We start from the raw sequence: 22,627 nt of genomic DNA on the forward strand, positions 1-22,627 counted from the left end.
AGTGGTTCTGCTCAGTAGTTATTTTACGAGATAATGAAGTACTGTACTTTAGCGTCGCGAAGCTTTCGGGAGACGCACCCATCCATCAGCTCATACAATTAGGAGAAATCGACAAGTCACCGCCAGGTGGCGCCGTTAATCCGGCCTTCCCAGTCGCTCTGCTGCAAAGGACCGAGGGATCCGGACAGGAGTTGTAACAAGGTGGTGAAATGTGACACAATGTAAGCCGTAACTATGGTTGTGAGAAGCGCGTGAAACCACCGGGGTCCAAAACACTGACAACGTGCCAGAAAAAGTGTTTGGTGTCCTACCCAGTGGAGATTTTTTACCTCCAGCAATCTGCCAATTACTCACAAAGCTCTTGTTGCACAGTCGTTTTTTTTCTTCCGTGTCTTTATTAATCTGTAACCACACGCAGACAGTACCTGCTGACTGGTGGAAGTTAAATAGGGCTGTAAAATAATTGAATTAATGGGGGGAAAAGTCTCAGAAGAAATAGTTCTACTTGGCATCGGGGCTGTCAGGTTTTAATAACATCCTGTTAATTGAAAATTACGCAGCGATCATTCGATAAGAAAAAAAACTCGGTGCTTTTGGTTCTAGATCTTGAGAAACGTCCCCATGGGTTCACGTATAGTAGTACTTAAACTGTAATCTAATCACTGGGCATATATTAAAAAAGCGAGACAACACTCTCCAATTTTAATTAGGGCATTCTCCCCTGTGTTAAAACTACATCATTTTTGAGTCCTAAACTATTCCAGCTTGACAAATTAACATTTCAGGACGTTGTGATAAGTATTAAGCCCACGTGAACATGAGCCCTAAATTGATATTACTAGGTCAAGGTGATGGGGTTCTCGTTGTTACAGAACCATAATACGATATACGACAACCGAAGCTGTCAACATCACCATAATCCCGCTGGAGAAAAATTGAAAAGGTTAAGATTATTCTCTGTTTTGTTTTGGCTTGTTCACACAACATTCGGTGGATTGTGGGGGGAAGTATTGTCAAGATGCTATCCCCTAACCACCAAAAAAGACAATAACGCGAAATAGCACTTTAGTACTTGGCATCGAACAGCCATCCAGATTTTCTCAGCTCTGGCGTTGAAAATGAACCAAACTGGAGACGATTCTGCTCCCTCTGTCGTTATTCTAAACAAACAGAAATAAACCGATAAATGTTGAGCGTATAGGACTGGAAACGTGTTAATGTGCTATGAGTGAATCGGTCGCTTTTCACCGATCAAGGCGGCCAAGTGTATTTCCTTTCAGTGATTCTCCTCAAGCGTGCTCGTGCTCATGCACATACACGACAAACGTAAAGTTATTCTCATGCAGAAGACACTGAGAAAAAGATCGAATTTGTAAACATGTTCACTTGCTGCCACGGCTCCTTAAAATCCCTCGTTGATAAACAGTAGGACGTGAGCACCGTTAAAACGGACGGTCCTCGGTTCAAGTCCAGCCTCGGCACATCCGTGGGTCCTTGAGCATGACACTTGACCCTCAGCTCCCTGTGCGCTGAAATGGGTGGCTGCCCTTTAGAGCAAGTTGGGGGAGGCAAATATTTTGAAATTTACAATTATCAGATTTTGATGCACGCGTAGCTATCGAAATGCATTCTAAAGGGTAACATTTTAAAATGTATGACATGCATTTTGTTGTCATATTGTTCTCTTTCGGAAATTTTTGATGGATGTTTTAGTCGGTTTCTTCATCCTCCTCTTCCTGCATGGGGTCATATAATAGCACGAAGAGAATCGCAGACTGCTGGGGCTGTATAGTCTAATGGAAATGCAAGAATCACATGTAACATTCATCAGTAGAGGGAAATAGACAGCTAGTAGGGGAAAAAACAACAAAGAAAATCTGACAGTACAATGAACCACATGCTAAAGTCAATTTTTAAAAATAATCCGAATAGTTTAAACAGTGTGTTGCAGTAAAGCCCCTGGAACGGGTGGTCAGTGTCAAGCTGCCTGCGGGAAAGGTAAAATGCTAAATCTGCTAAAATGAAACTGCCTGACTGACAGTTTGCTGCCAAAACAGGTGGCAGCACACGGGACAGGATACACCTGCACGGCGACAGAGAGCTGGGCCTGATACAAAGGCCGAGCGCGTGCCGGTGGGGGGCACTCACATCACTGAGGCATTATGGGAAATAAAAACATTGTCAGCCGTGGCAATAGTGTCAGTTTCTGTTTTAAGAAGCGCTAATTTTACAGCTGAACGCCCTTTGCAGCGATTACTTCACCCACTTCATACCTTTACCGTCCGGTTGAAATGTAGGCCAATATGACGCTATATGCGTCGTCTTCGTGTAGAGGAATGGAGGTAATAGCGTGGACCGACAATATACTGAGATGTATTATTAAAGAAGGTTCAACTTACAATGCAGTTATGATCTTATTAAGCAACTCGTCAGTTCAAAGGCATAGCAGTGACACTTTTACAAAAACCGATGCCTTTTTAGTTATTGCTAAAGTTTCCAGCTATGTTCACGATAGTGCACTATCACTGCGGCTGTACCCTCATGGGTCTGCCAATTGTACCCTTAGCTGTAGGTAGTTGTACATTTTAAGGTATGGAAATCGACTCTGAATAACATTTCTGTGCCACTGATGGTACATTAATACTGTTTGTACCTTCGGGATGTTCAAAAAGTACATACAACACCAGTGACAAGCAACGGTACAAATTTTTACCTTTTTTTCTTAGAGTGCGCGTGGCTCTGTAGTGATCGCGACAGCATCGCGAGATAACGCAAAAGACGGGACAATAAGATAACTTTTAAAATGCGGGAAATAGTTCCCAGTAACCCATTGAGTGTATCAGATTTACGGAGAAGTTAGTACTGCACTACCTTAGGGCCCTCTCTCAATGAAAGGTGCACCTCTCATGTCACTATAGCAACGGATTAATGTCGAAATCTATCCAATTTCCAGCGAAAACGCCCCCATTGTCATATTAGCTATTTTTAGATCAGTCCTGTCACTGGTTATTATATTCAGGGTTCTTTCACAGTTAAGAATAAAGTTTATAAAGTGATCATTGTATTAATGAATTATGAACCAGATTACAGGAGAACGCATAACACCGAAAAAGCCGCATTGAATGAGAGCGGGTCAGATAAACAGCGTCGGTCCCGCGGCCACGCTGACTCGCCGTAGCGCGGTTAGAATTAAGCCAGATCTCTTTCCATTCGAAACTGTGCCGGCTTATCCCTGAGGTGGTCAATGATGTCCCTTTAGAAAGTGACGCACCTGTCATTTACGCATGGCAGCACTTCTGCTTTTAATAGGTCCATTGACTGAGCTTTGACAGTCGCCCGACAATCCGAAAATTACAATTAACAGAAAACGGGTTGAATACCTACTCTGAACACTGCCTTATACAGACTTCAAATATAATATACCAGGGGCCCTAAAGGTTTACGTTTTCTTTTAATTTTATATAGGGCTATTAAAAACCCTATATATTTTAACAATATGGTGGAGACAACCATAGACGAACCATAAATAAAAAGTCGCTGTCTACCATTCCTAAGATTTGAACATGCAATTTGCTGTCCAGGGCTAATATGCTTGAGATTTTTTAAGTACTGGATGAACACCGAGGTACGAAAACATATTATGGTTTATAATGTGTAGTCTGAGCTCAAAAAATGTTCGGAAAACTTGCGAAGAAATATATAGGCAGTGGGTAAAGCAGGCGAGTACCCACCAGCACGCGGTACCGACACTTCTTTTTCTTTTAATCAAAGTACCGGGAGCATTTTCTGCATATACCGACACCTCCTATAATCTACTGAATAATAAGGAGACTATTGGCACCTGTTTTTTCCCCACTTCAAGCACTGACATTAGGCGAAATTAAAACTAATGCATACGTTGCAGGTCTCGTTATAAATACGAATTACATATTTATATAGACATAATTTAACCACATTAATTTACCACGCCGCTTCACGCCACAGGACTAAGGCCTATGGTGATATACACATATTGTTGGCATAGAGCGTGTACTGTCGTGTTATGTAGAAATGTTTGTGGTAAATGTTACTGTAAAGCGTATACTCGCTGTACATTTACGATTCTTAAATCAAAATGATGCATATGAGTCACTGAAAGCACCGGAAAACGGAGAAACGCTGTCTTCTCATCTGACAGGCATTACTGACACAGAGCATGCTATGTCTGGGAAACTGAGATCTTACACTGTAGCGCCAAATACTCCATAACGCGCTACCTGACAGAGAGGAAGGTGCCATCTCATTATTCGCAGTAATGGCGACGCAGGTGAACCTGTACCTACCTGTCGTCATGGTTAAAAGAGTCAAAGTCGCTTGAAATAAAAAGCGCAAATAAAATCTCCCAACAGCGAACACAAGGCTTAGAAATAATAATAATAATAGTTATTATAATAATAATAGTTATTATAATAATAATAATAATAATAGCTACGCATCTTTGTCCCCTGACAACAGCAACACGGGAGGAATAAGAGCCACAATAAAGAGGAATTGTAACAGAGTTCTTTGATCCTGGTTGATAACCTGATCGGAATAGCGGGACTCATGTTATGACAAGTGTGAGGAATTCACCAAGAACCTTCTGGGCTGTGAGTAAATGAAGATTTATCGGGAGATTGCACAAAAAAACATTGATCTATAGCATGGTATTACAAAATCTGCCTTTGATTAGAGTCCGATAATATGAATGGGACACTGTGAAATCCGTCCGCTTTTTCACCGTTTAGTAACACGGATAGTAAACGTGGAGTACAATTCAATGGTGCAACATAAGAGGACAGAAGTCTGTTTCCTGTAATAACTGTGATGTGATGACAGAATGCCTAACACGGATAATTTGTCTGCATAACTATGCTGGATGAAATAATTCTTCACCACTGTAGCCTACTTGGTACCGAATCGTTCTGTTACTAGCGGTGTACTCACATTTTAAGTTATTTTATAAGCCTATAATAAATGAGTTATTATAGGCCTATAATTTAAGGGGGAAAAATTAACACTGGATAGATAGGGAATTGTGGTTGATATGCATGCACAGACACAAGGAAGAATGCAGATGAAATTCAAGTTGTACACATCTACACGATTGAGTTGACTGTAGTCGACTTATGTGACAGATTTTATAAAAGCCATCCTCGCGGTCCCGTGTTTCGTGTGTATTCACACGTATTAAGCAACTTCATATAATAATATAAGGTCACGTGTTTATCTCGTAATCAGTAAAGCACTCAAAAGACCAAAAAGGACAAAAAAAACCTGTCTAGTAATAGGACTACATAATATGTATCATTTTTAAACTCCACCAAGTAAACTGAAGGATTAAACTAGGACTTTCAACAGGCGGCAGCACTGAGTTTCCCTGGGGAAGGCCGCGGCTTTTTTATTTGACGGTGGTAACGATAGCAAAGTAGACTTATTTAACTTATTGCTATTTTAGCTTAGATATCAAGTTAAATAATGCCTGTGTATGATCACAGAATGAAAGCATATTTAAAGTCGCGAACCGTGCAAAACCGGGAATGATCATTAAAACAGTAATAAAAGAATTAGTGTATACGTGTAAGGATTTTTATTTATAACTCTCTTAATGGGACTTCCATGTGTTGTTTTGGCAAATGCAAATAAGAAATGAATAGAAAATGCATAAACCCACACGACTTACCGAAGTTGGTCGCTCATGGGCGCTACTAGCAGGTTTATAAGATACGGTATATTTGCCCAACTGGTATAGTATATTTAAGGGCGCATTTGAATGATTCGCCCATGTCATTTCTACTGAGCATAATCCTGATGATTCTCTGCGTTGGTATTATTGCCATCTGAGTTATTCATGATGGAAGTCTAGACAGAGACAAAACGAAATCACTGAAGGGAAACTTAGGGGGGAAAATCCCAGGGGACTCGAGCCTCAATAGATAGCAGTTCCTCCCGTCCTTGGTTGCTTTATTGAATATTGATCAGTCTCGTTTAAACAATTGTGCGGAAATGTCGCCTTCATCCCAATCCTGACAGAGAGACTCTTGATAAGTAAATGCAGGGGACGCGTCCAAGCGGCATTTGTTCGTTTAATTTTCCTGCGGGCATACAGGCAAATTCTCCGAAAAGGCATAGCCTACGTTCAGGATTTGTTTACAAAACTAATAAGGCATATTTATATCTTTAGTCCTATATAGGCCTACGTGATGTTTTCACTGTATCTTAAACTGTTTCTCCTGTCGCACATAAAACTGCAATACCTGTTCACAAATGATAAGCCTATAACTTTAAAACTTGAACGATCCAGAATACATAGAAAAGTTAAGAGGGAAATTCGCTATTTCAACGGGGGCATAAAGCGTTACTACTATTGTGCTGCAGCCGGTTCTGCCTAACCACAAACACACAGGAGAAATTCCCACGTCGTGACACAGAAAAATAATCGTGCCAGTTTATAAACAGCCTGCATCTGAATTCAAATTTCTTACGGCCTTTGCAATCATATTTTAATCTTCCCTTTAAGTCAATGTCGCGCGTAGGCATGCAATTAAATCAACGGCTTTTTGTAGTTGGATTGCACCCACAACTTAAGAACAACTTTAGAACTTGGTTAGCAGGCCTTCACACACAACCAGGGGCGAAGAAATTCGCAGAAAGTGTGCCGTGGATGTTATTTTCGTAGCTGATCTTGGATGTATACTTGTACATCCAAGTACGCTTTACGTTACGCCTTAAAGACAGATAGATAGATAGATAGATAGATAGATAGATAGATAGATAGATAGATAGATAGATAGATAGATAGATAGATAGATTAATTGAATATTTAAAATCAGTATATGAAACAATACACGAGAAAGATATATAATATATAAAATCAGCAATACACGAGAAATATACACGAGATAGTAACAATTTCGGGGAGAAATTTAAGTCTGAATTGAATCTTTGAAAGTAGGCCTATGAGCAAAATTATAAGAATTAATAAATCGGACTTTTGAATGGTATAAGGCACAGTGTCATATTAACCTAGCAAGTACAAGAACTTAAATAAATTAAAATGTACTTAGATAATGTGATTGGTTTTCTCTAAATTCATAAATGTGTTACTTTTTGTTGTGCTTAATTTTGCATGTGTTTTATGGAGTTAAAATGTTGTCTTAGGGATCTTTGTATACAAAATACTGCAAGTGCAAGGGCATCAAAAACGCGCGACGATTAAAATTACAAAACACTGAAATTCATCCATCCATCTTCTGCAAGGGCGCGTGGAAAAATTATGTTCATTAAAAATATAATGTTAGTTTGAGATGCGACAGCAGGTGGCGTAATGATTAAGGAGTGAGTTTAAGAGTCCTGCGTACAAGCTCGAGGAGAGATTCCCCGTTTCTGATTCGGGGTGCTCGTCTAAATGTACGCCTGGCTCGTGCAAAATTGAGCGAAACTGTATTGTATAGTCACTCTGAACGATTTTTTAAAAAATCAATTCGTTATTATTTGACATGGAAATCAAATGCTTCGACCACTAATATCTGTTAGCTAAAACCCCCAGATGTTAATGAAAACCATCCCTGTGTCAACTGCTTTCACTGGGGAAAAATAGGCCTATAGACGAAGTCGACGACGTGAAGTAAACCTGTCCGGCGGTATAACTGTCATTCTGGTCAGTTTCGGTAGCCAGAAAAACTGTGAAAATGTGGTTAACAGGTGTTAAAAGACCCTGAAAACTAGAGTGGAAATAGTGTGAAAAGTGGAGTGAAAATGCTACCCTCACTCCCAAAGTGGCGACGTCAGTTCAAAATCCATAGATGTAGTGCTTCTCTGATTTAATTAGGCATAAAATACTTAATAAATAATAAATAATTAATAAATAATTAACAATACAGAAAGGACCCAGACTTCTGTTCTACACGCAACCACTGATATACCTAAATTGTGAAATATGAAGTGTATACGGATTTTTCTCCACCTGCTAAATTAAATGAGTCTAAAGCAATCTAAGGATTATTAGTTTTCGCCTTGATGATTCACAGTTTAGCGGATTTTATTTGAACTATATATATATATATATATATATATATATATATATATATATATATATATATATATAAACACACACACACACATATGTGTGTGTGTGTGTGTGTATGTGTGTGTGTGTGTGTGTGTGTATGTAGGCTGCATGGCATGCGCTACATTATACAGGAAATACTACAGGAAATAATACAGGAGACACAGGGGCCACATAGAATCTAAACCAGGTTCATGCAATGCGGCTGCCTAATGATGTATTATTTAGAGGATGTTAGACTATATCTCAGCGCCAGGGGACTTAAATACAGGCGAACTTTTCAATTATTTTTCCATGGAAAAGGCATCCGTCTATTAAGCAAACTTGTTCTTAGAAGAACGATTACTTACGCAACTCATCTTACTGTTTCCTTAACTAAATATCATTCCTCCTGAAATTAATTTGAAAACAACAACGGTTAAATTCATTGCCACGAATTTATTGCTGCAGAAACTTAGCAATTATCTCTTCGAATAGCATACTATCAATGACAGCAATCTGACATTAAAACATTAAAACATTTACATTTTTTAGATAGTAATTTTTGCAGGACCTTAATTTATCAACAGTTTCTAATTGCAAAAAAACACTCTTATAATATACACTAACACCTTATTTACAAACAAATAATTTCTCATGATTGCGTAGGGTAGCTATATTTCACGCTGTATTTTACATTTTGACACTCTCTTTCCCATAAAGGTTCATCAGGCAATAATCTTTAAAAGAGAAACTGCCCTTTGATGGATAATTAGCAGTACAAGCATGTTGTCTTTTATTTGACAAGTGATTGACCAGCATGCGTCGGGATGTCATTTTTAAAACGCAATATGCGATTGACGGAGGTTCCAAGTTAAATCCGCGCCTCCGTGACCGCGGCACATGCACGCGCCGGCATTTTACCCCAGATATATTTTACCATAGAACTTTTTAACTAGTGCAAATGAAACTGAAATACCGTATTATTGGTCAGACGCAGTTTTTCATGCCGGAGTTAAAGAAACGTGATCGTAAAAGTTAATCGCACATTGAACGTAGGAATAACTGATGTCCTGAAATACCTAGAAAAAGGGAATCAATCTCTTAATTAGGTTAAATGTGCTTAAGCAATTTAGCAATAATAATATACCGCAAGACACATGTTTGAGTGTGCTATCCCATTCAAATCGATGACCTATCAATTGCAAATACCTCAGAGAAACATGCATTCAGGTTGGAAAGGCAAAAGTGGACGGATTAACAGCATCATGCATAAATCATTGGTGGGTAAATTTAATGAAAGTCCGAGCAAAGAAAAGCCCCATAAACGTTAAACTGCATAAGTTAAAATCTGCAAAACGCCAAAAATATTTTTGAGCCGGTGGTGGGCAGTGAACAGCAGTAGGGAGGATTCAAGTGTGAAAAGTCTGTGAATAATACGCTCATTAGGGTCTGATAGAAAGAAAACCGACCGCACAACGCTTCGCCAACTTCTTCGATAAAACAGTGACTAATCCATTTAGAATGTCGACAAACGTCTGCACGTGATGTCCGTGCCAAGAAAATAAAGGTGCACTGAGTGGTTTGGCTGAAAGGTGAAGTATCAGTTATGGAAAAAAAAATGCTAACCTCACTCTTGCATGCAAAGAACATCTGAAAAATATCGGGAAACCTTCTTGACTTTGGCTGAAATATCTCTTTTTAATTAAAGAAAGCGCCCACTGTTCAATGAAGCATGAAGGTGGGCCTAGGATACACAGAAAAGGGCAACCTTAACTTGGCTAGCCCTAACTTACTCCAGTTTTCACACCTGGTTCTGAGAATGCAGCCAATGGACAAAAAGCCGACAATATATTTCTGCTCACAGACAATGCAGCGAAATCGGTTTGCGTGGGGCACACGTGACTGGTTCGATTTTGGATCGATCTCAATTTTGAAGTCAAAATTACTATAGTTTTTCTCTTTCTAGACAAGTCTGTCCACTCAATACAGATAAAACTACTGGTCTTTCACGCATTACTGAAAGGTAACAAAGCAAAATTAATACACATATTGTTGTTTTGTAATATCGATACATTTAGCTATTAGCTTTGTCCAATCACGGGCTAGTTATGGAGCATGAAAGTCGCCTGAAATTCCGTTTTTATATTCTTCCACTCAAAAAGTTCAACCGCCCTCTTAAAAGTATATAGTTTAGTAACCTAAAGAATTTGACGGTAAACGTGTTTGGATTTTAACTTTAGTTAATAATTATAATAAGTCTTCGTCTGGGAAAAAGTACATAGGCCTATCAAAAATAATAATAATATAGCCTAGATCACAGTGGCTTATAAATTTGCACGTTGTTAAATTATATTTGTTACTTAATGAAAAGCAACCAATTTTATGCATTACGTTTTGTATATTAATATGAATGAAAAAATATTTCATATTAAGTAAACTTATTTACATAAAATATTTAAAGTAAACTATCTTTACTTTATACTGTCGCACTTGACGCAACATAACAACAAGATAATTAAAGAGTGTTGTTAAATAAATGTGCCTTAGGTCGTTTTAAATGTCACAATTATTTAACTTGATTTTGCCGTGATATCCTTATATTTATTAATGCATACTCAACTATAGTCCTATTTGTCCAATAAAAACGATTGCACACAATGTGAAACAATATCCTTGTTCCAGGCAGACTATGGCATTAAATATACCTTAGCTCAGCACTTCTGCCTTCTGTGGTGTCATTGACGTGCTTTGAAATAGGCGAATGTAATATTATGCTATATGTGCCGCTTACATTATTGCTATGCGGAATGCTGGAATAAATGTTTATTGTGTGTTTGTTTAAAATTAGCCTAAACTGTTTACAGCTCTATTGTCTTGGGGCACGGTACCCTAATAAAACAATTTGAAAGTCAGAGAAATGGCCTAACTCTTTTTGGACTGAAAATAAAGCCGTTTAACTAAACGGGGTGACCAAAGGCTGGGGCGTATTAAATTAGTCCTGTTTTATCTGAGGACCCTTAACTGGCTGCGCGGTTTACAACAGCGTGTAAAACAGCGCCGCAAAAAGCTCGATTAGACGTTCTATAGCACAATCCCGCTTTTGAGAAAAGCGCCATTCAGATGGGATTTATCTCCGCCAGGACGATCAGTAGGATTAAAGAGTAATTAAAACCAATAAATGATCTTCTCCTCACATTCTTCAAAGCGTCCACTCTGGCGAGGAGAAGGCCGGCGTGCCTCATTTGCATCTTCAAAGTAAACGTGAAGAAACAAAAGGCCAGGTTAAGGCGTTGGAAATCGATACTGTCATTATTAACATTTCATTAAGAGATTAGGGAACAAAATATCTTAAAGCAGCGGTTCTTGGCCCTTTGAACGAAATCAGGGGATTTAATTTTACTGTAAAGTTTACCATATTAACAGGATTAAAGTCTAAAGAATTGTGACAAAAATGTATGACATTTAAGCACAAATCGGTTAGTCATTTCTCCATAGTTCCTGTAGCCTAAAGAAATTTTTGAAGATATTTCCTGTGTTCCCTTGTGCGGAAACAAGTAATTTATTCCGTGTACTTCAAAGTAGGCTTTTTTTTCTCCAAACTTTCAGTTTAGTATTTCTAGATTACTTGGGGCTAATCAGAAGAGGCTACGCTAAACGATGACGCATAGACTACCTTTTTTAATTACAAGCAAATTATTTTTTGGGAATGTGCGCATAACGTCGTATATGGGACAAAAAGCGGAAGCGGTAGATGACCTTTATTCCCGTTTGTATAGTCTCAGTGTAGGTCTTCATTTTTTCAAAGGCCTACAGGAAGCTGGCAGATTTCGAATGACCCCTGCATTGTAATAAAGCAGATATTACCACTATTCATTGGGCCGTATCCGTGTGGGGACCTCTGCTCTGATCTGCGAGCTGGCGAAAGGCGCGCGGTTCATTCACAAATCCTCTTCAGAGCGTAACCTTTTTTTTTTTCTCGTGGCAACTCTTAAAACTAAAGCTGTTTGAAGACCTGGACATCCTTTAAAGAGTGACTGGGTATCAAAAGCACAGAAATTCACCATTCCTTTTAAATCGCCGTATAGTGTAACTTCTGGCAAAGAAAGGTAGGCTACCTCGGCACTTTAATGTTAAAAATAGGCCTATACGTGAACAGAAGCAAGGAATTCCAGGAAGGAACGGTATTCCAGAAAAGATCTGAAACTCGCCGTATGTGACCAAAGGTGCACCTGAGGAAAACACAATGCCAGTTTACTCGTATATTATGCAATATAAAATAGCGGCATTCACTTGATTGTAACTAACAAAAGACAATCGATATTTCAGCGTCTTATTTTGTTACACAATCACGTAGAAAAGCAACACAACAATTAAGCTAATTACATGATGTTATATAAGGCACGTTACATATCATAACGGAGACAAATAGCAAGCGGGATTAGTGCTTAAAGGCACAAGAATGTCAGTTTGTGGTAGTGATTGTGATTAAGGAAGCACAGCAGAGCAACGTAGAAGTGTCTTGCGGGGGATCGTGTAAATCAGAATTGGAGCACTGAGAGGAGCCGGGAGGAGGCACCGCACAAGCACCAGGCCTGGATACCAGCCAACCTTAAAAACCTAGAGCGAAGGGTTTGATATGTTGGCGGGAACAACTGTCATCGTGCGCGTTCGCGTCGAACTAACCATAGCTCAGCGCGTCTGACAGCATCAAACCTTAACTAAAATGTGTAAGCATATTACGCAATTAACGCCGAATGTTTAATGGGATGAAAATATATGTGCCATATCCTTCGCATTTACACAACGCACGTGTGGCTATTTTAATTTAATTTTGTTGTGTGATTATTATGCAACCTATTGGGAGTGCTAGACCGTAATGAGCTAAAACATGTCATATGAAACATAGAGATGGAAAGAGGTATATATTCAAGAAATTAGCAGCATGTATTTGTAATCAGCATCAGTATTGTTATGCGTGTTCCTTGCAATCGCACGTATTTCATTCTGTTGGTGGATTGTTAGTCATCAAAAGCGTGAAGTGCTAACTCACAGAAATGTTTGAAATTAACATATTTTTAATATTTATCCCGTCCAGGTAGCGCCAATCTCTTGTGCCCTGTGTTAACTGGCCTTGGCTGCGGACCCCCGCCACCGTGACCAGGATAAGCGGTTAAAAGATGGCTTGATGTATTTTTTTTTTTCCAGAAATTCTGAACTCTTTAACATCAATAGATACTAATACATATACTTCATAGGTTTGCTGTATTTCGTGCATTGCACTTTCGACTGTGATACTTTGCTGAATGCCTATGTAATCTTTAGTCTGTACCCGATTGTCCGTAACTAATGGGTTTAATTTGCTTTTATTAAAAGGTGGGCGCCTCTCTTTTGGCTACCGGAAACACTGCAACGTGTAACGATTTATTTCATTAAAAGCAAAATAAAAAATATCTACACTGGCCGTTGAAAGTCGGTTATCGGAGACTAGGGGCTTATAGGGTGTAAATCCCTAGGAATTTGGAGAAATTAAAAGTCCTTTAGAGGGAAATATCCAGTTTCCTTTGTCGGCACCACGAGGTTCGCTGGCAGGTGCATATTCTCCGTCACTATAATTTGTTTTGTCTGAGGGGATTAACGGTTTCGGATATTGATATTGATATTGATACTGATAGATGTTGACCAAACCGACTCTGTAATCGACTGAGCAGTTGTGCAGTAGGCCTGTCCTTTAATGTTCCAGCCTTTAAGTCATCCACAGTACTTGACAGAAGTCGATGTGGAAAAAAAAAAATCACAAACACCGTGTCTTGTTTTGTGCCACGTTTAGGACATATAGTGGCCATCAGTCACCTGAAAAAGAAAAACAAAAAGTTTTGCTTTATGGAGATAAAGTTAATTTCCTCTAAGGGTCGCGATAATTAAGAAAGTGCTTGATCACGATGCCGCCACGCGACTGGTTTTTAATGGCGCACTAATCAAATGTAAACAGGTTCGTGATGTTTTTCACAAGCAGCCATTTTGCTAATAGGTCAGTCTAAGGCAAAATATCAAGGAACTTAGGTTATACCGAAAGGGAACTCAAAGCCAGACCTGAAATCAAACCGGGCCAGTTATATATTTAATTTAATTTCACTGATTGCGTTTTTTGAGAGGCCAGTGTATTATAATAAGGTATAAAGTAGTATTCATGGTATAAATACCTACAGTATATAACTAAAATATAACTGGAATTCATCAATGACGGAGAGATGGCGTAACTGCGAATATAAACCACGTCAAGTATGTATACGTATAAACGTAAAATGCGCTCATCGTTATCTGGTATGTGTGGGTCATGCAAAGGACGACGAACATAAGACTAATTCCACCGGACGCCATCAAAAGATACAGATTGATGGTCCGCGTTATTAGGGAAAATGCAAACCTTGTTTTCCAGAAAGGGCGAACACAAATACAAAATAGTCTTCGCTATATAAATTCATAAATTAAAAAACAAAGAAAACAATGGTATTTCCTTACCTTTTGGTTTCAGGTCGGCTATTCTAAACTATCTTGTTAAATAAATATTGCAGTAATTTAAGTAAACGCGATGGCAAACTTGTAAAACGACGACAAAGAAATATGCTTAAGAACGTGTGAACATAGATTGTTTTATTATTCATTGCTCATAAATGGCAAATTAAGCAATTATATTTAAAGTAAAAATCGTTTTAAATAAAAACCAAATAACTTAGTAAGGAATATCTGGCAAGTACGTTTAATGAGTTTGAGGATCACACAATATGTATAATTTATACGGCCTATAGTTAGAGTAACAGTAACAACGTCACCTGCTCACAATTAATAAACAATTATCAATATTATTAACATTATTAAGATTATTAACATTAACTAACTGTTATTCATATAGCATTCAGTAATAAGCGTTAGTATATACATGGTTTATAACTATTGTTGGTATTAATATACAAGACTTACGTCGATATTACCGATCGGAGATTTCGCTTGTATTTAACCTTAGAGGAAGAAGGGTTAAAACACTTCTGTAACAAAAGCTCCCCTGCTTTCGTCCACCGCTCAAAACACGGAGGATCTCGGCAGGTGAGGGGAAAAAAACGATGAGGCCACGTAATTATATTTATTTGGTCCGGCTTTTGCCTCATCCGCTCGGAACGGGAATGGGGCTGTAGACTTTGCACACAGTTGCGGTGCGAACCAACGACCACCATCAACTTAATGCTGATTAGAAAAGCTTGCATATTTATATCTAAGGAAGGCTTCCCTTTCCTTTTTTTTTTGGTATATATTATTAGCATCCTAATTAACGGCTGAAGCCCAGAAAGTAATTTTTTAAGCATTAATTGATTATGTTACTCATTTTTTTGTTTCATAATGGTTTCAAATAAACTGTTTGGTTAAGGTGATTCTAAGCAAAATTTCAAGTAATAGGAATACAGTCATTATTGTCCTTATACCTATAAAAGGCATCGAATTTATTTATCATTTAAAGCCAGCGTCACTGCATTTACGACAAGCGTATTTCAGCCCGCCACTGGACATTAACAATTCAAATATCACCCCATGACAGGTCATAGCCTCTTAAATAGACGGAACGCGAATAATATAACGTAACGGCCTATAACATAACTGCTTTTCAGACGCTTGTCATACATTGAATTTTTGAAGACATTGTATTTTTGGAAGCATGGCCTCCTACTTTGGCTAAGACCACAAACCATAGTCCGCGTGAGTCTAGTGAGAGTTCAAATGAGATTGCTTATAGAGACTACCGGCATCCCTCACTACAGCCTAGTAATAAACAATATCACCGTAAAACGTTCGCGCGGTGCCAGAATCCGAGTCCTGCAGGCATTACCGACCCCGACCTATAAAATCACAGTCATCCGCTGGCCAAAAACAATATTTCTGAAAGTGAATTCATGCTGTGTTGGGGAGAAGCAAAAACCGCTGCTGAAACCGTGCCGCTTAACTAGCTAACGCATTTCTCAGTTTGTTGCAGAGGGGTGAAATATTATCCCCAGGTCTGGATCGTCTTTGGTGCTACGTGGAATGTGCATCATTGAGCTTTTTTTTAAAGCGCTACTCGCATCTTGTCTACGGTGACCTCGCATTTCCATCCGCGTCAGGCAAGCATTCCGCCTGCACTTGGAATGACTTTCAGCGGTCAATTAAGGAGACGATGGAGAAGGTACGGTCGAATGAATCTGAATTTGCTTATCTGACAAAAGCTCAATCCAAAACTCATGCCTTTTGAGGCAACCTTGCGTGGTTATTGAATTAGACAGCCAGCTACTTGCACAGACTAGTTGATGCCCCACGATGATCCACACCGGTCAATGTGTTTGATGTTTGATGAAATCAAACGTTAACCGTTCTGTTTACATTAAAGTAGCCCCATCCAGTCTATATCAAAACTGTCAAAGAAGATCAGTCCTCGTTTTTTTTCCTAGCAAGTCTCGTAGCGTGTTAGCGTCTTCCACCGTCAAGTCACCATTTTCAGCCCATGTCTGTTTCATGGCTGTTAGATATGTTCCTGTGCTTGTAATCGGACTAACAGCACGGCCTGTCAGTCTGACAAACGCTGCAGCTCAAAATAAGTTTTGTCACAACCCAAGTGTATACAAAAAAAACCGCTTAATATTCTTAAACCCCCTCCCTCCAGACGATGCCAACATCAAAATAACCAACGAAAAATCGGAGAAGTAAGGCATTCCTATTTGTATTCTTTAACATTCTTCGAATTCTTTGAAGCAAATATTCTAATCGTGTATGGCGGGTGTTTATAGCTGAGAATATTGGCTGCATACTTATTTTCTCGTCGTGGTTTTGGAAGCGCAATACAGCTTTAAAAAATTGGGGTAGTGGGGAGGGAAGAGGAGTAGAACAGGCGAGGTTGAGTGCTGTCACTTACTCCAGAGTCACAGAAGCACGTGATACATTTTCCCTCATTCTATTGGTCGCAGGCACGTGTCTAGGTTATCGGACTGCGACGTCACCCGGGGGACTCGTATTAAAAATAAGAACAAAAATCCGGAGTGAAAGTATTTCAGAATCAGTTAGCGCATCTTTATTTATCTGTAGTGAAATAATTGAAGCAGCCCTGCCGGACCAACTCAGCAATTCAGGATCTCAACAATTCAGCTCCCCAAATGATATTTATTAAGCAAAGATATAAAGGATAGATCCGTTTGGAATTATAGAACAAAACTATGACTTTTCTTTGTCTGCAGAAAAAGAAAGGGGTTCTTTGTGTTTAAATTAAACGTCGCATACTTAAGGATTTTTTTGAAAATTAATTTAAATTAACTGAATAACAGTTTTGAGTTGGGGGGCGGCAGAAGATCCGTGAAGCTGGAATTTATCTACTTCTGTCTGGAGTGAGAAAGGGGTTAAAGTACGAATATTGGGAACGGATCAGAATGGAAGAAAATGATCATAGCAACAGAGATGCGGAGCGTCAGGAATCAAGTGACGAGTCAAACAGAGCAATTATTCCGCTTTTGCAAGCGCCAGGAAACCCCCTTCCACACCGAATAACGAACTTTTTCATCGATAATATTTTACGACCGGACTTCGGCCGCAGAAAAGAGGGAATCTTTAACAGAGAGGACAGGAACCTTGGCGGCAGAGAGAACCGTAGTCTTTCGGTCGCTGGAACGGGGCAGGTAGGAGGGACGGTGGCAGAGGAAGGAACCTCCAGCCCTTCAGTCAACGGGACCAAGAAACCCGAAATTGCCCGCGACCACCGTATGAAATCCCGCGGAGAAAGTGCTGACCAGTGCCTAAGCTCCGATTCGGATAGTTCTCAAGCGAGCTGTACGCCTTCGTCGCAGCCTATGCTATGGCCAGCGTGGGTGTATTGCACCAGATATTCGGACAGGCCTTCGTCAGGTAAGAAATATTTCGATCATCATATTAATTATATTAAGGTTAAAACATTGACTGCAGGTTTAAGTGATGTTATTTAAACAAAAATAATGTAGAGATTTATATGCTATGACATTGAGTTCCCCACGACAGGAACAAATACCTTGTTTATAGGTAAACTTGGAACTTATAAATTGATAAATCCAAATCTATTTTAAAACACTACTCAGAAGTCAACCGAGTAAATACCGTAAGGATCAGTGAACCATCAACGCATTCAAAAAATAACGAAAACACGGGTCTTAAAAACTGAGAATAAGTTCCCGTTATAGTTTTAGAAATCGATCTAATTAAAATAAAAGATTTTTACACAAACTTATGTACTAAATTAAAATCTAAGTTTTCAAATAAAACTAACAAATATTTTTCTCCATAATATTTGATGCATATAATATGTAAAATGATGTGATTCTTATTTAATATATATATAACAAAAAAAAATGGTTACGTAAAATAAAAATAGCATCTGCCACAAACAGGCTTGTTAATAATAATAATAATAATAATAATAATAGAAAAATAAAAATGGCACCTTTATGTTAGCTGCTTATTTAAAGGAACATAATTTGAAGTACAATTTTTAATATTCATACAAGTATTTGGAGCTGTGTGCTTAACAACTGAAATTAAATTTAATTTATTCAATTTGATAGATTACAGATAATAAATTAAGGAAATCAGAATGTATATTTTTTTAAATATAAATTAAGAATGACATAAAAACTTTTTGTACAAAAAACGTGCGTAGACTTATTTACAGATAGATTTAGGAAATTTACACCGAGCACACCGTTGAAGGCGAAATCGTCTATTAATTATTATTTTTAATAATAAAACTTGTCTTAGGATGTCCATTAAATCGTAAAATCTTCGCCATTGTTCTGTAGGATTCTTTGTTCATATTTAATTAGCATATTTTTTGTCAACGGGGTAGACCTTGTAAATAGATTTCCGTATAAAATTAGACGAAAGATATAGGCGCATATTGTGTGCTTTCAGGCTACGTGCATTTTTCATATTTTATCATCCTTCAGTTTAAACAAATTAATCTGCCTACAAAAATCGTGATCTCACACCAAAATCTAAATACATAGGCCCTATATAATATTTAGTACTATTTAAACTTCATATTTTAACATCAATGCTTTTGAATAAAAATTGAAACTATTCCGTAATTTGAAACAGGCCTACTTTACAATACAACAATATCTTAATCTCAATTTTAAAGACTAAATATGACCATTTAAGTTATATTTCAGTGACGTAATAACTTTAATTGCGTTCAGACGTTTATATTTTTAAATGTAGGCCTATTTAATGTCCGGAAAAGGTAAAAATGTGTGAACGTCATTTCTTTATTTAACTGCCGTCCTTACTACATTTAAAGTAATAAAGAACTTCATTGCTTCTCTGTTTATTCGAATTATTTCTGTTTTACATTTACTTTTCAAAGAGTTCCTGCTCAACAAAGAACCGTTTCATATTAAGAATTACATCTCGGTCTGCAAGAGTAGCTTGCAGTATTGACCAAAATCTGACGATGTTTTGAATAACGTGGGCCTAATTAATAGCAGCTACTTTTTCCTGGAGCTGCTAAAACATATTCTACGTAGGACATTTAACAATAAACAACAGCAAAATTATTAATGATGAATGATTTAGTATTAGCTTAATTTTCAAAACTTTATTTGATATATAAACGGTTTGTGTGAAAATATATTTTGTCCATGCATGTTTGTTTGCGTTTTATGTAGTTTTTAAGTACATGAAAAACTTGCTTATGAATTTAGTTCCTATGGTTACAGAGACGAGGAGAAAGGGGTGCCTCACGCTCACCCCCCCCCCCCCCCCCATCACCGCCCGCCGGGTCTACATACAAACACACATGTCCCCACCCCCACCGAAACCTGTACCGCCCAAACTCGCCCACACAAATATAATTCGATTTCAAAATGGCAGAATGTTAAATGTGTGCTTCCACGTACCCAGTAAATTCACATATATTCTGCATCGTTTCGCTATACTTGTCCTTATTAAATCAGAATGTCGCTCTCTCTCCATTGTAAACGAATGCCCTATTTAAAAGAACATACTCTCGTGTGTTAAGAGGAACGAGGATATTAAAAATATTTTTTGTATATTACTCTTAAGGGTTGGTAGTAGTACACGGCATGATCTCTATAGTGTTATAGTGACGAGTTGTACTCAATTCAACGGAAGAATTTAACGGAAAGCTACGGTACGCCCTGTAGAATCTAATCTAGGCCTTATATTTATTGTATTGTGTCCCCTAGGACCGAGGTCTCGCAAACCAAAGAAGAAATCCGCCAGCAAGGAAGACAAGCGACCACGGACTGCCTTCACTGCCGAACAACTGCAGAGACTAAAAGCTGAGTTTCAAACGAACCGGTACCTGACAGAACAGAGGAGACAGAGCCTGGCGCAGGAACTCGGCCTTAACGAGTCACAGATCAAAATCTGGTTTCAGAACAAAAGAGCCAAAATTAAAAAAGCCACGGGAAACAAGAACACTTTGGCCCTGCACTTGATGGCGCAGGGACTTTACAATCACGCCACCACAGAAAAAGACGACAAATCAGACAGCGATTAACGGCGGACAACAACAGAAAATATACAATGCAATAATTTCGTAAAAAATAACAAGGGCCAGTGTATAAAACATACCAGCATTTATGTTTTGAAATATATGTATTAGATATAATTCTGCAATATTGTGTATATATAATTTACGAATAAGAGTCGCTTTCGAGTCTTATAAATCGACGTTTTCATCGTTAAACTTTAGACGCCATTACTGGGAAAAGCTTTTTTTCAGTTAAGTTTCTTTCTAACAATCGCTTCTCATGGGTACTTGACATTTAGACAAATTTGACAGTTAAAAAGTTAAATACCAATTTGCTGAAGTCCAAAGATTTTTCTGCTGCATTCAGGCAACTGTGAATCGAAATAAATTGCTGATTGTTAAGATATATTTTATTTCCATGTTTGTTTGTTTGTTTGTTTTATATTCCGCTGTTATGTTTGGCTGGTTGGAACGACTTCGTTGGCTATTCCATGTAGTGTTAAACGAAGTGTCTGTTTTTTGAGTCTCGATTAAAATTTGTATTTATGTCCACACAAGAGCAGAAAACAATTCATTTTTAAAATTATATTCATGGAGTATACTTTGATTTCCTGAAAAAATATATATTGGCTACAAATGAATTCTAAGTCGGAGCGCATAAAAGTTTGGCAGCTGTACTTTTGGCTAATTCAGCAGCTATACAAAGTTACCGAACCATATTCTACATTACTGACGCAGCGGAGAGAACCCGATATCTAATGACCTTCTCCGAGCCAAACTGAAATCATTTTGTACTTGATCTGCATACTTTCCAAGGCTTCTATCATCAAAATATAGTTTTTATGCAAGAGCAATATAACCTTTTTGTAAGACTTTTTAAAATAGTTATTATTTATACAGTATATGACGGGATTGATTTTTTAAGCAAAAAAAAAAAACGGTATCTTTTTCTTCAGAGCAAACGTTACGCGATTTAATCTGTGCAAAAAAAAAAAAACAACTTTTAATAACAAATATATAGAAGTATACATATGAAACAGTATAAATACAGGCATCAAAATCACCCTAGTTTGTAACAATGGTGTTAAATGCTGTTGTTGTTGGCAAAATCGTGACATGCCGTTTTATTCATACAGATTATATTGAAACTATCCAATAACCGGCGTTGCTTCCTGAGAGTAGATCACGAGGTGTTTAGATTGCCTGTGTGTCTTGCAATAACTTCGTTTGGCGAATGGAACGCTTTCTGGGGCCTTTGCATGAAAACTGAAGATTGTGAAATCTGGACAGATAACCGTGTTTATGATCCTAGATTCAAAATCATAAAATACTAAGTTGCAGATCGTATACCAAATTATGGAATTTCGTTCCTGTGAATTGTGTTTTACTGTATAGTTAAAGTGTGTATGAATTCAAATCCACCAAACTGAACACACTTGCCTTAAAAGTTCAAAACAGAACTTTTTTTTTCTCAGAACTGTGTGCTATGGTACCGAAATAAGCATTTTGTTTGTATCAGGAATTTTGCCTTTACAAGCAGGTAGACAACACAATGAATTTTCAAAAGTAAAGTTTATAAATGTAAAAGAAGGACGAGATGGGGGAAAATATCTGCGATGTAACTGAATTTTATGTGGTTATGATTTGAAGTATCCTTTCATATAATACAAATGTATATAATTTGTATAATGTTTAACTGTACTTAACTGCCTCTCGATGACTGGAAGAAAAAAAAATAAACCTCGAAGGGACTCTTCTTCAAAGCTGATCATTATTTATTATCGATAAAATCCAGGAGTATGTGTTCAAATATGTGAGACAGGTTTCGTTAATCTGTACAGCAACTCTAGGAAGGCACAAGCAGCATCCTGCTTGTTTAGATATAGAAGAAAACCCGAAAGTATGAAAGTTCCCGTGTAGCAGAGCTTTGCGGAAATGACGTCATGTTTGTTTACATCATCGTTGAAACCCTGTGATCATAGTGCTGCTTGATTCAGCGCCTCATGGTTATTAATCTTCAGATTTTG

At 38.0% G+C, this 22,627-nt stretch overlaps 1 protein-coding gene across 1 annotated transcript; it reads left to right on the forward strand.

Annotated features, from left to right (window-relative positions):
* The first annotated feature begins 14,508 nt into the window (after positions 1 to 14,508).
* Positions 14,509 to 22,357, forward strand: en2b (engrailed homeobox 2b). Its single transcript, XM_023804743.2, has 2 exons — positions 14,509 to 17,980; positions 20,311 to 22,357. Exons 1-2 carry the CDS (start codon positions 17,509 to 17,511, stop codon positions 20,625 to 20,627), a joined length of 789 nt encoding a protein of 262 aa, XP_023660511.1. The 5' UTR covers positions 14,509 to 17,508; the 3' UTR covers positions 20,628 to 22,357.
* Positions 22,358 to 22,627: the final 270 nt, after the last annotated feature.

The sequence above is a fragment of the Paramormyrops kingsleyae genome, chromosome 4, assembly GCF_048594095.1.
Source record: "Paramormyrops kingsleyae isolate MSU_618 chromosome 4, PKINGS_0.4, whole genome shotgun sequence".
In the NCBI taxonomy this organism is placed as follows: Eukaryota; Metazoa; Chordata; class Actinopteri; order Osteoglossiformes; family Mormyridae; genus Paramormyrops; species Paramormyrops kingsleyae.

Excerpts from the sequence above, each read along its gene's own strand:
- en2b (XM_023804743.2), top strand. The coding sequence starts at position 17,509 with ATGGAAGAAAATGATCATAGCAACAGAGATGCGGAGCGTCAGGAATCA. Across the intron at positions 17,981-20,310 it reads TTCGGACAGGCCTTCGTCAG|GACCGAGGTCTCGCAAACCA; the intron begins GTAAGAAATATT and ends TGTGTCCCCTAG.